Consider the following 14152-nt stretch of genomic DNA (forward strand, 5'->3'; position numbering starts at 1 on the left):
TGAATGACAAGTAATTATTTCTCTTGTCCATCAAACTGTGTTTTGATGCAGGGATGCGATCAAACATGATATGAACAATCTCAAGCCTTCAAATGAAAATGATTCTCAAATCGTGCGAAGCCGGAGCGCGAGCTTTTGTGTTGAGCTGCTGCATGAATCATTCATAAACGTGCGCATATACATGAACACGCGCACTCAAGCGCACTGGGCAGGGCACCCTTTTCTGCTGGACCAATATTATTGCCACAGCTTTTCAATGTTAGATGACCATTGTGTATTCATTTCCATTTTGGCTTGCCAAAATGTCTTCTCACAGCAGGAGAGGGATAGAGAGGGAGAGAGTGACAGCTTTGTGTGTCTTTCAGTGTTTGCTGCTGAATATCCCTATATGCACTGGGCTGACCGGCTGCCCCCTGATCTCCCTGCGTAGCTTTCAAACGGGACAGCGGACTAGGCCAGCCGTGCCGTCTCTTCTCACACGGCCTCAGAAACACTCGTGATTATTAGCAGCTTTACAATGCGCTAACGTAAACTGGGTTATAATAAGCCTGAATAATTAACGACGATCGCGACGTTACGGTGTAGTTGTAAGTATTAATTTGTAGCAGGCACATGCTCGCTACAGTATGTCACGAAAGAGGGTATTTGCATTAGTGGGGCAGTCTTCTCCATTTTGTTTGCCAGAGCAGCGAGAGGACAGACAACAGGGGCCCGGCTTAATCCCTTTGGAGAACTAGTGCATGAATTGATATATCCTCCTCTCTCTCCGTCTCTCTCTCTCTGCCCCCCTCGCTAATGTCTTTCCTAGAACTTGAACAAACAGCCAGTGCGTGTAGAACACATAAGACAGATGTTTAGGATTACTTTCACCTCATTGCTCTATTGTGTGCACTTTAAGGGAGCTCAGCTGATGTGGAATGCCACTCATTCAGGCTCTCTGCTCTTACAGGGCTCCTCCTGCTTATCAAAGTGCCATCTGCACTCAAGACAGAGCTACACAATGTTTAAGAGTGGGATGTTGGGAAGATGGATTCAGTGTTTTGGGGTAATAAGACTCTTTTATACGCTAAAACCAACACAGTAGCAGCGTATGTAATTACTGGTGTTTAGCTTTAGTCCATTTTTGTCTTTTGAGAAACACGGCCGTTTGGTGGGGGTGCCGGATAAGAACCCTCTTTCTCCCCCACATCCCCCTCATCTCAGTGTGTGTTTACAGATGTAGAAACAAATGGGCCAGACACATATTGATATTTGTTGAGGGGTGACATTATCTTTTAGCAGAGCACTTATCTAATCTGGCTGCTGTGGGAAGCTGGAGGAAGTGGCTATGGGACGGGGGCCGGGGATGCTGCATCTTTAATTACCATTGATATCGCAATAGAGAAAAGAGGGGTAGAGGAGCATAGCCGGGGGGAGGCTGGGTGAGGGGGAGCTGAGAGAGGGAGAAGACCCGTGTTCACTTTTTAATTAAGGCTCCGTAGTGTAACTCGTCAATGTACATTATTGGAAGAATGAACGTCAATGCCATTGCTTTTTCTCCCCCTCCTTTATCTCTGTCAATGATTCAAAGACATGATTTATGGTTCGTCTCCGTCTTTCAGGATCATCCATCAAGCGCTGGCTCTGCCGCAGCGCCACCCGTTGTAAATCATTCTGAAAGCCTGTCACTCATTTCCATTAACCGTTCCTCTGTCGCTCTGGTCTCCGCCTCCCTCAACCTCCTTTTTTTTCTCCCCCTTTTCCCACTCCTTTCTCCTCCCCCCTCGGTGCACAACCTACAGCCACGCAGGGTATCAGTTCCGTGCCGCTGCTTCGTCCGCCTACCTTCTTTTCAATAAATTAACCACTTTCTCCCATGCAATGAATAAAAAGGCTCTGCACTCGTCTTGCAGTCGGCACCTACTCCTCCTCCATTATAGCCGAACACCTTAGAAATGTCATGCCGCTGACTCGTAGGCTAAATGAGGATATAGCGCAGAGAAAATATTTTTGTTGCACCGACTTTTCCGGTGGCAATATTTGAACAGCTTTGATATGTTTGCAGTGTTTTATCAATGAACGTATATTGCGCACGTATAGGGCGCTGCGCCTGGCTTTATTATGTTTCCTTCATCGTGGATGAATTTGCCATTTATGCTTTCATTCGGAAAAGTCTTACAGTTAATGGAAACAATATTATGTCTGTAATTATTTCGTGCACTAAAAGCACCCCTAGTCCAGCTATTAAAATGCTGTTGGTTTTCTGTAAATCCTACCAGTAGCTTAATTCAGGCACTCTCACAATGACTGTAGTCTTTAACCAGTTTTTATAGAAACAGGTCTTATGAACAGAAATAATTGGCTCAATGGAGTGACTGTCAATCTCTTACAATGGTTGATGTGCCTGCTCTGGGGAGCCCAATTCACTGGCTTCTTTTTTCATTCTAATCAACATCTAGATATCAACACAGCAGAATACCCACAAACAGCAGAAAGCCTGTTTTGAGGGGAAACTTTCAACTATTGGGTGCCAACACATTTCACTATTTGGGCAGCCATTGTTCTCCGAATGGGCTGTCAAAGTGACAATGCGCACCAGGCAAATCCAGAAGTTTGCACTTTTCAGAAAACAGCGGGCCCTAATCATTTTGTGGAGGACACTTGACAACAAATTTGCCATTAAAATGAATCTGAATAGGAGGGAGCGGGCTGTTTTGAAGCATTTCTGCCTCTCTTACTGCTGCTTGTCTTGTCCCACGGAGCTCCAGGTTTGGCTGCCTTGCTTCTCTCCCTTTATGCTTGCCATGAAGCAGCCTTTGGTCCCACTAGAAACTGACAGTACCATGCTTCAGCTGCAAATTCACTCTGTAGCCTCATTGTATTTAATGAAGGGAAAAAGTGGCAATCTACTATTAATGAACTTGGAATGTAAAAAAATGCCTCCCTTTGCTGAAAACGGCATAAAACTGCTTGTACAAGGAAAGCTTTGGCTGGAGCCCATCCAGAATCTAATGAAAGATCTATACAGGGACAGAGCGGGCGGGAGGAGTTAGTGAAATGCAGATTGTTTTAATAGAATACACACAGTCTCTTCCAGCTGCACTATCAGATTCATCAAGGCCTGACCTTGATGGAGGGCCGTTGCTGTTTGGGAGGGCCAGTGTTTAGGGTTCATGCAAAGTTTATGATGCGGGGACTGTATGCGCTGTATATACATCTACTGCTCTCGAGGGAAAACTAAATGGAACAGCGTCCAAAAAGACTTGCCACTGGCTTTTGATGCTGTAGTATTATGTTATGAAATAACGCATCCCAGATCACAAGGAAATAAAAGTTCAATTCAATAATAAGGATAATTGCATCCTGGATGTTGCCACTCAGATGCAAAATAACAAAATGCTTCTAAAACATCAGAAAATGATTGAATTGGAATTGAAAACCGCTTTATTTAGTCAGGCTAGTGAGCATGAAAAACAAACAGCACGTTAGGTGACTGCAGGCCATCATACCTTTCACTCAGTATCTCATAAAACTCGAACAAAGGCCTTATGTGTTCAAGGCAGTGGTCCTTTAAACGATGGCCCACTTTCCTCCCCGCTGCCACGCAAACATTCCTGACTGACATTCAATCAGGGAAATTTGAACCGAAGCAAGATGGTCTTTTATTAGTACCGCCCTGTTTGCTCGACTGGTCAGCTCCAATATGCGAAGCGGTTTGAGTGGCGTACTGTAAGATGATGGGTTCACTCTCTGATAAGGGTGAATGAGGGGTAAACTGCTATTCTGCAGAAAGGAACCATCAGACCTCATCATGTCGCTCCTGGAGAGCCGTGTCACGGGCTCTTCAGAAACCAAGTGACAGAGCGGCGCGAGGCTGCTCCCCTCCCGCTAGTGGAAAACACACTGGAGCTGAAGCAGCCCCGCTTCTGCTCCACCAACTGGAACTTTATCAGTTAGGGCAGAGAAGATCATCCATAATCTGGCAAATATACGCAGAGGCTTTTAAGCCTCTTCAATTGTAAGCTTATACATGTTCTTGAATTTTTTATATATACCTGTTAGCGAGAGACTGCGGATTTTGGTTGTGCTGCTAGCTACAAAAAATACCTCATTACGGTTTATTCAGCAGCCAGTAATTTAAAGCATTAACTCGCTTTTTTTCCAGCTCTTCTTAATTACAGCTAGCCAAGTAAATGTTATGGATTTTTAAAAATCTGCCCCCTCGTTTTAATGAAATTCAGTCGTTTTAGTGGAGGAAGAGCCATTCACATAATTTACTTAAGAAAATGTATCGATGCTGTGGCACAAAATACAACATATGTGAAAAATAGAAAGCTCAGCGTTAGAGATTTATATGTTTTTGGATTATTCTTAAATGCATTTAGATACACAGTGTGAGTACAGTTCATACTGAACCAGAGACCAGTGGAAAGCTGTGTTAAACAGATTTGGGTCAATGCTTATTAGCAGTTCATTAGAACTGGTAATATTGAAGAGACTGAAAACTATTTCCAAAATTTAGGCTACCTGACACATTCAAAATTCCCGTTGTTATCATATGCGCATACAGCACCTGGCTTTGTGCCGTCAGGGTTTAAAAAATCCTACGAGACAGGAAGGAAACATTATATGTATAATTGTCTCCTCTGGTGCTGACAGGGGACCCTTTGGTGAGACGCAACACCAGGCAGCATCATATAATGTGGCGGCTGTGGCACGTTCAAAGCGATGACTTGGGTGCTGGAGTGCAGATTGCAATGCTCTCCCACCGCTCACTTCCAATTAGGCAGCGGGCCGACTGATGCATCTCAGAGCAGAAGCTTCTAGTAGGCATCAAAAGGAGCAGTGACTTCATGTTGAGAAGGGGCTCCTGGAGTTAGACATTGCAATCTGATGTGGCTCAGTAAATACCATGATTAGCATCCATGCAACATGCAGGAACAGACTTTTACTAACTCCCACATTTGTGTCATTACATAAAAATGTCCCATAACTCAAACTAAACATGCTCGAAAGCTGTGCGACTTGTGCGCGTGAGTGTGTGTGTTTATTAGCGATTGTGCATTCCAAAGTTCTCTGTGTTTTTAGTTAACAGAATGTTGGTTGTGAAAACATTTTTGATTAATTGCCATAATTATTGTGATCATTTTTGCCCAAATGAACAGCCAGATGGCAGGATATGGTGTCATATTTGCGATCCTATCATATTAATCTGGCTCCGGGTCCATCTGAGCACATTGTGCCATTTGTTGTGTTCACAATCTGTCCTCAAGTTGTCCGTGTCTTTTTTGAGCTTCCAGTTTTTATTTGATTATATTAGACTATTAAATATTAAAGTTGAGGGTGGATGAAAGCAAGGCATTTATCTGCATGAATAGCTTGTGTTTAGTGAAGTACGTAATGCGCTTTAAGTTACATCTCCTTCATGCATACAAAAATTAACAACAGTGTTTCTGTCTCATGGATTTCTAGACAAAGCCTGAGAAAGATCCAGCAAAACTACTTTGCAGGGACTCGTGGCTGCTTTTAAAACATTATCTAGTCTTTTATATTTTTTGCAGTATTCTTAATAACCGTTTGCAGCTAAATACAACACGATAAAGACTCGGTCTGTCTGCACAGTTTCCAAGTCTGTTAACTGCATCGTTGGAATCATTTAACACAAAAGTGCTCAAACTAAATAATAGGTCAGACAGGATCTAATGGCACTTTCTGATTTAAAAGCAACTCAAAAACTGTTTCATTCTGTGATATCAATTAACCTCCAGACAAATTTTGTCAAAGGGAGCAGGCTGCGTGTGATTGTTCTCTCTTTACTCTGCAGTGTCCTTGGGCTCGGGGAGACTGTTTCCTGACAGGGAACAATGAAGAGAGAGGTGTTTACAGATCTTTACAGATGGCTTCGGGGCTCAGAATTAGGTCTTCGCCGTTTCTCATGTGATTCAGTTCAGAATTAACTTCAGATGTGTCATCAGGACTATCATCAGGATGTCTGACAATGTATCTGTTTGATCTTGACGTGCACTTCTCACCGAGTTTGTCAGATATCACTGTCAAATATTAAACCTTGTGGCATGTGCGCGTCTCATTCTAATGATAGCTCACTGAAGAAATCGCATCGTGGTGACTTTTATAAACACATCATGCTGTTTCCAACATTGACAAAGGAGAAAAAACTTCACAACTTTGTTTGCAATTATGTTTTGTACAGCAAGTACTTTCTGAGTGACATTTCCCACCTATTTATAACAACAGATGAGCAGACGGTGACTAAGTGCTGCGCAACGTAAAGCTGCAGTTAAGTGGGTACATTGCTTAGATGTGAGTGAAAGCACAAAGTGGAAACAGATACATAGTACTACATTTACAGACAACCCGGAGAGAAGCTTCAGTCCTGACCTGCGTTGTTACTGTGTGCTCTGCCTATCCAGCAGGCCTCTCTCTATCTCCTTCTCTCTCTTTCCTTTTTTTTTCTTCACGTGGCATAAATCCGGGAGATGAAAATGTCATGGAGCAGGTTCATTTTGCAAAGAGGTTTTGATTGCCATGCGCGTGTAATTGATTGTTCCAAGGACAGGGGGAAATCTAGAAATGTCATAACAGTCCTGCTTAGGTTGGTCCCACCGCTATGCAATCAATGAGAAGTAAAAAGAGATATTGATTTGCGAGCAGCAAAAACTGTAGCTTGAGACAACCAGGGAGCACTGGGGAAAGTGGCGCAGACGTGCAGACCTGTCACTGGCACCTATGAATTACCCAATCTTCTCTGAAGATAGTGTTACCTCGGATACTCACAAAGTCCTGCGATGGGTATTGCAGCTGTCCATTAGCTAAGCTCCTCAGGCTGCTAACTCTCTGTGGCTTGTCAGATTAATGAAGGAAATGTTGACCTTCCAAGGGATAAATGTTGATGTTCTCACCATTACAAAAGTTTCTCCTGGCATGTTAATATCGGAAACAGAATGCCCTTTTACAGCTGTCACATACATTTCTACAATGACTGACGCATTTTGAATAGACTCACTTCCTCTGGGAGAGGGGATTTTGCTCGATGAAGATACTAATGCTGAAAGTTGAGTTGTAAATATAATCTCATGTACGCTTTTAACACCGGCCCTGTTGGACAGCATGCCACCATGAAGGTAGCAGTAAATATAATCTATTATTTTCTGTGCAGTTAGCTGTTTTTCTCTGGATGTATGGGGAAAAAGCTTTTGGCTCAGAAACAGGCTGCCGCTTCTGTAAATCCCAGCCTCGCTATGCCAAGAGTCTGTTCTAACGGATAAAGGTTGTAAACACTTCAACCGTCTGATTTATGATGGACACCTCAGGTTTTTTGACCTTTGCATATCTCTGTCTGAAGATATAAATTTGTAGTGACACAGATTGGAGGCTTTACAGCAGTTTATGACATGCTAAATCTCAAGCAAGGCATGCCAGCCTCTTGTTTTCTAAGGCTAGCTGAGTTGCCTCGTTCGGACTCTGAGACAACATTTTCAAAGCCAGCATTTCTTATTCTTTCTGATTTATGAAAAAACAAGAAGAACTAGAAATAGCTGTTCGCTATTGTTTTACAAGATGATACACAACTTAGTGCTTATGCTTTGAACAATGCTGCTTTATGAAGCGTATCACTTGACAAACATGTTTGTCACAATACAATGATCACTCTCGTAGGTGTTTGGTTGTTTTCCCATTGTCCTTGAGTGTGCTCTTGGATTACAGAGTAATGCAGCTTGGCATGGCAGCAGTTCTGTGGTAGATCAAGAGCTGGCAAAGCACAGTTACAAATAGTGTGAGAAGCGGAGTTAGACATGTGGGTATCTTGGAATGATCCCCTCTAGAAGGTTAATTGGTGCCTCAGGATGTCTGCTACTCGGGGCATCTGATAGAAAGGCGTACAACAGCAGGAAGGGCAGCTGTTAATCTCTGTCAATTTCATCCTCAAATACTAAGATGAGGACAAACATTCACATTAAAGTCGGTACAGCTTTGTCGTATTTCCAGGAACCCAGTGTTTATCCCTTCTTTGTCAAATGCACAATTATTTTACTAAGAGGGCAGTAAATTTCTAGGCACAGGAGATATGCAGAAAATGGCCTGCACTGTAAATTATGGTCTGATCAAGGAGTGAACAATTTTCCTTTAACCACCACCAGACTGGAAAATACTGTTCCCCCCACTTTGGTGTACATTCTTACTATACTTTCAGCTTTAGTGATGACTTTGAAGAGAGATGACATCAACTGGCTGCTTGTCAAAGCCATTGGTGTTCTCCTTCACTGTGAATACTATATATAAGACTATAAATAAAACATACCTCTGTGCTCTTGACAACTCTCTCCCTTAGCATCAAGGGTGTTTCGGAGGCCATCACAGACCTCGGCTGGCCAATCAAAACATTTCTCTTGCGGTAGATCAAGGTCACAGCACATTGGGGCTCTTGAGTGTGTGTGTGTGTGTGTGTGTGTGTGTGTACAGGCTCTTGTTCGCCAGGCCCTGTGCTCGATGTTTGTTTTGAAAGTCCGAATCCCATCTCCATCTCCATCCATTAGCTAGCAAGCAGTTCATCTCCGGGGTTTCTCTTGAGGCACTTGTGAAATATTGATAATAAAAAAGTCTTACTTTCAGAAGGCAGAGAAGACGAAGACATTCTATGGGCTGCCCAGTGTGGGACTTCTGAGTGCTCGGCTTCAGTCATCCCCTCATGGAGTGCCCCTTTATTCAGAAGAGAAATATTAACCACATGAAATGCATAAGTGCCTGGACAGGGCTGTTATGTCCTATTCATATTTAACTCGGAGCACATCTGCCGCGTCTCTCCCAAAATGCACATTTTCCAGCACGACTACGAGGCGGAAAATATCTCAGATGTGTGACAACTCTGACAAACTGCATTTACTGCAGGATGTCTTCAACAGATATGCAAACTTTGTTTGTGATATTGTTGGCGTGGGTTGCCGGGTAGTTAGATTTAAAATAATCGGAAACAGTTATTGTCAGAAAGGTTGTAATAATCTTCTGTAGCCGTCTTCATATGCCACGCAGACCCTGCAGCCACGGCTCTGTGCTGAGTCAGAGTTTCCACTAATTGGATGATGGGAAATGTGTCAATTAGAAATACTGTTGTTTAATTATCTGTTAATTGAAGCAATAATGTTTGTGCTCTATGAGTTGAGAGAATGAACAGGTGAATAATGAAAGAAGTAATTGCTGTTTATGAGACTGTCAGGGAAAATATAATGACTTGACAGATTGCCAGTAATCTTTTGAAATTTTGTATAATTGTCTGGTTTTAGCACTGATAATTGAATCACTTTTTCCACCAGCGTGATCAACATTTGCATCGGAACCAGCGTCGTATTTACAATATATTTTTATTTTTGCTATCAACAAAATCTGTTGCCCGATGTTAAATTACAGAATGCTGAAAGAATATTCCGAATATTCTCATTTTTCTCAGCCATGGCTTTTAATTTATTTCTAAATCACTGAGGGATGTTATAATATCTCAGTTTATGTTAAGCCATTCCTCACAAGTGGCTTCGGGGAGTCTAAGATGTTATCCAGAACAGCAGGCTTACATTTTCATTGCAGTTTTGAGGCATCTATAATCACCGTGGAATAGGTCATTTGCAATAACGCTCAACAAGCCCCAGAAGAATCAATTTCCTTTTGTCACTCAGTGGCCAATGATTGTTGTAAACATCTCAACTTGAGGCCAGGGAAAGCTTGGACACAGCACTAAGTCAATGGCCTGTCGTGAATCAAATGGTGCTGTTACACCAGCAGCAGTCTGTTAGCAGAAACATTATGTCCACCTATACTCAGCAGCCTCCCAAGGCACAAGGCAATCGCCATTATGCTTTCTGGAATGACTTTTGCTTTCACTGTATAGATTGTTTAGAAATTATAAATTAGGAAAACTGTTGTTTCACAGTGTGTTTTTAATGTTATACGCTATCTCTCTTGCTTTTTTAGTGTACGTGCCCGATGAAGATGCCGCTCTTCAGGATTCCATCGCTGAAGAAGACGGAGATAACGACACTCAGACTGAAGAGGAATGCTCAGAGAAGACCAGCCCCAAAGTGTCTGAGGACAGAGAGCTCGACAACAAGAGCACTAACACTTACAGCAACCAGAACTCTCCCATTAGTGTCCTTTCCAATCAAGAGGCAGAGTTGGAATCGCGCCTTAGCGACAGCAGTGACAGGCTCTCAGACTTCAAAACCTCATCGCCACCTGAGAGTCAGCGAGACGAAGAAAGCAGCAGCTCCAAGCATAAAGAAGAGACGGGCAGCAGCTTGGAGAAAATGAGGGCGGCCTATGCAAACTTTCTCGCGGATTCTTATTGGACGGGGATAGGAATGGACTTGAAAATTGGCAAAAACACCAGCAAAGCCAACTGTGACAGCACCAATGGAAGCACCAAGAGTGAGTTTGACTGGCACCAGGACGCGCTCTCTAAGACCTTGCAGCAGACACTCTCCCCAAAGCCTGCAACCAAACCCAACCTCTTTAGCTCTGTGCACCTCTATAGGCAAACCACCAAACCCTGTGGCTCGGTGTTCACGGGAGCCAGCCGATTTCGCTGCAAGGACTGCAGCGCTGCTTATGACACTCTGGTTGAGCTGACAGTTCACATGAACAAGAGCGGGCACTACCAAGACAACAACCACAGCAAACAGAGTAATTCCTCTGCCTCGTCCTCCAAATCTAGGAAACGAAACTTGCAAGACATGGAAGGGAAGGAGGATGCGCAGAAAGTTTTGAAGTGCATGTTTTGTGGCCATTCTTTTGACTCGCTCCAGGATTTGAGTGTCCATATGATTAAAACTAAGCATTACCAAAAAGTGCCTTTAAAAGAGCCAATCCCAGTAATCACACCCAAATTACTGCCACCAGCAAAGAAACGGGCTTTCGAAACAACGAGGCCCTGCTCCCCTGACTCCACGACTGGTGTGTCTGGCTACACTGAGGCACAACGAGCTGCCAGCATTGCAAACGCCAACAACAATCGATATGGATATCAGAATGGAGCGAGTTACACCTGGCAGTTTGAGACGTGCAAATCTCAGATTCTGAAATGCATGGAGTGTGGAAGCTCCCATGACACCCTTCAGCAACTGACCACACATATGATGGTTACTGGACACTTCATCAAAGTTACAAACTCAGCTTCTAAAAAGGGTAAACAGTTAGCCCTTGACCCCTTGGCCATAGAGAAGATCCAGGGCTTGGCTGAGCCTGCTGTCAGTGACACTGAAGGAGAAAAAGTGTCTCCAAAAAATCCTTCCCCAGGGAACGGTGAGAAGGATAGCCAGGGGGAAGGTACTTCAGACAAAATGGAAGAAAGTGATACTAAAGATGACAAGCAAGAGAGTGAGGATCAAAAGGCCGGCAATGGGACTTTTAAGTACCCTTATCTACGTGAGGAGGATCTTGAACAGGACTCGGGTGGAGGAGGTGACATTCTTAAATCTTTAGCCAACACAGTGGCCTCTGCCATAAATAAAGCTCAAACCGGGACACCGAGCTGGAGTGCCTACCCAAGCATTCATGCTGCCTATCAGCTCTCTGGCATCATCAAAAGCGCCCCTCTCTCAGCATCTCCACCTACTCAGCTAAAGCAGACGTTCAACCACAAGCTGAGACCGATTGCCCCAAAGGGGAAGTTATACCACAGTGCTGTGGGAGTTGAGGCTCCCCAGGGACAGCATCAGACTGTGGACATCAAAAAAGAAAAGGCTGGCATTAGCGATGGTAAAGAAAGTCAGAATATTAAGTTTGATCTGGTAGAGAATGATGACAGCGATTGTCAGGACGATTCCTCTTCCTCTTCAAAGCTTGATGCAGACTGTGTGAATGAAGGGAGTGAAGCGATCAAAGGAAAGTTGAGCCCAGATTTCTCCGACAGAGGCAAGACACCGAGCCCCACTGCCAGCAATGGACGCAGCACTGCTTCAGAGCCTCTCAGTGACACTCCGGATATACTTGGCATAAACCCTCTTAGTGCACTGCAGTCAGTTCTGAACAATCATCTGGGGAAAGCAAATAAGCCCAATAACTCAAGAGTAGATAAACTATCGGCTCACACACAGTCTATGTTTGCTGACATTAATCGTAGCAGCGAGAAGTCGGCTTTAATGCTCGGAAATCCTGTAAGAAATAAGCGCGATAACACCTTTCTCTTTGTTAGCGATGACCAGCCAATAGATCTGACGAAATCTAAACACAACAAGGCGAGCTCCCTGCTAGTGCAGCCCTCCGCACCGATGCCACAGAAATATGCTCTGTCTGATATCGCCGATATGGTTAAAGTGCTTCCAAAAGCCACCACTCCAAAACCATCATTACCATCAAGGATTCCATCTATGAAACTGGAATCGGATGTCAGGCGCTTCGAAGATGTCTCAGCGGAGGTGTACTCCGTCCACAAGCGTAAAGGTAGACAGTCAAACTGGAATCCGCGCCATCTTCTCATCCTGCAAGCTCAGTTTGCCTCCAGCCTCTTCCAGACCTCTGAAGGAAAGTATTTGCTCTCGGACCTCGGCCCTCAGGAACGGATGCACATCTCTAAATTCACTGGCCTGTCCATGACTACCATAAGCCATTGGTTAGCAAATGTAAAGTACCAGCTGCGGAAAACGGGAGGGACCAAATTCCTGAAGAACATGGACACGGGCCACCCAGTCTTCTACTGCAATGACTGCGCTTCCCAGTTTAGGTCACCCACCACATTCATTTCCCATCTGGAATCCCATCTCGGGTTCCAAATCAAAGACATGTGCAAAATGCCGGTAGAGCACCAGACGAAGGTAGAGGAGCCAGAACTGTCGAAGGCCCTCAGCGTCAGAGCCACAGAGGCTCTAGTCGCAGAGGAGGACATTGACTCAAAATTCAAATGTAAGCTCTGCTGTCGGACATTTGCAAGTAATCATGCAGTCAAACTCCATTTGAGTAAAACTCACAGCAAATCCCCTGACAACCATTCACAATATGTGGAAATGGACAAGGAGTAGTTTTTCATATTACCGTCACCTTTTTTTTCCTTTTCTTGCCTTTTTATTTCAATACACGGGTCAGATAATTCAACCATTTTTCAATTATCATTGTGTAGTGTGCATTGTAACGACTTAAAAAAAAATTAATGGATTACAGCAAAGACACACTGGTTAGAATTTGTGTAAGGAAACACTAAGAGATACTTTTGCACCCTGCTCAAATGCATCACCAGTAATGAAATGTATTACTGCTTGAAGAAACATTATTGCTGATGTTTGCATGCAATAGCCCTGGCTATGACTACTATTTATTTGTATGATATGTCAAGTTTCAATTGTATTTCAAAGACAAAATAATGACCTAACTGTACTTTACAACCTCTGTGATACAGTCCAGCCGCACAGACGTGCAGCTGTTGAAGCAGGTAGCCTGATAACGCGACCACACTCATGCAGACCTGTACAGTGTATTGCTATGTAAAGATGTTTCGTGTTGCAACGATAGACGAGGGGGGGAAAAAAGCACTTTAATAAAAATTTAATCACCAGTTTAGACTCGGATCCTGTACATGACTCAAAAATAAATTAGACAGTTTCAGAATGAGGCTCTTTCACATGTAAATATATTTTAGAAGAAAAAAAAACGTGTGTTTCATGCAACAAGGATAACAAAAAGGCAGATGATACCTGTGATACCTGCACCTTTTTTTACTTATTCAAATAAAGAGTTAACATTTGATAATGCCTTGTATTTTTTGGCTCCCTTTTTAATTTGATTATTTTCCTACTTTTACACAGAATAATCAGCTGATATGATTCACAATAATAATATAATTCATTTACAATATAGCCTTTCCGGTTATTCACACTGTATCAGCTGAATGTGTGGACCTGTAAAATACTGTGAAACATAAACTGAAATCTTTGCAGGCCACACAGAACCTATACACGACAAAGAACAACATCACGCCACTATAGAGCACGCCACACTCATTTGTTACCTTATGACTTTTAGATACACTTCAAAGATCTTGTTGTCAGACTTTATTGCTTTCCTGTGAATGCTGCCGCAAGATGGTATCATAACAATTAAACATATTTCCTCCAGCTCTATTATTTCAAGGCTATTAAAAATAATTGCCTCCTAAATTCATAAACATTTTATGCAA

General features: G+C 43.2%; 1 protein-coding gene across 1 annotated transcript in view; it reads left to right on the top strand.

Moving 5' to 3' along the window:
- The window catches only part of tshz2 (teashirt zinc finger homeobox 2), a 107307-nt gene extending 93585 nt beyond the window's left edge, over window positions 1-13722 (top strand). The window contains exon 7 of the mRNA XM_005448379.3: window positions 9961-13722. Coding sequence (XP_005448436.1) covers window positions 9961-13001 — 3041 coding nt within the window. The 3' untranslated portion in view covers window positions 13002-13722. The remainder of the gene's footprint in view (window positions 1-9960) is intronic.
- The last annotated feature ends 430 nt before the right edge of the window (window positions 13723-14152 follow it).

This window comes from Oreochromis niloticus, linkage group LG20 (genome assembly GCF_001858045.2).
Source record: "Oreochromis niloticus isolate F11D_XX linkage group LG20, O_niloticus_UMD_NMBU, whole genome shotgun sequence".
In the NCBI taxonomy this organism is placed as follows: Eukaryota; Metazoa; Chordata; class Actinopteri; order Cichliformes; family Cichlidae; genus Oreochromis; species Oreochromis niloticus.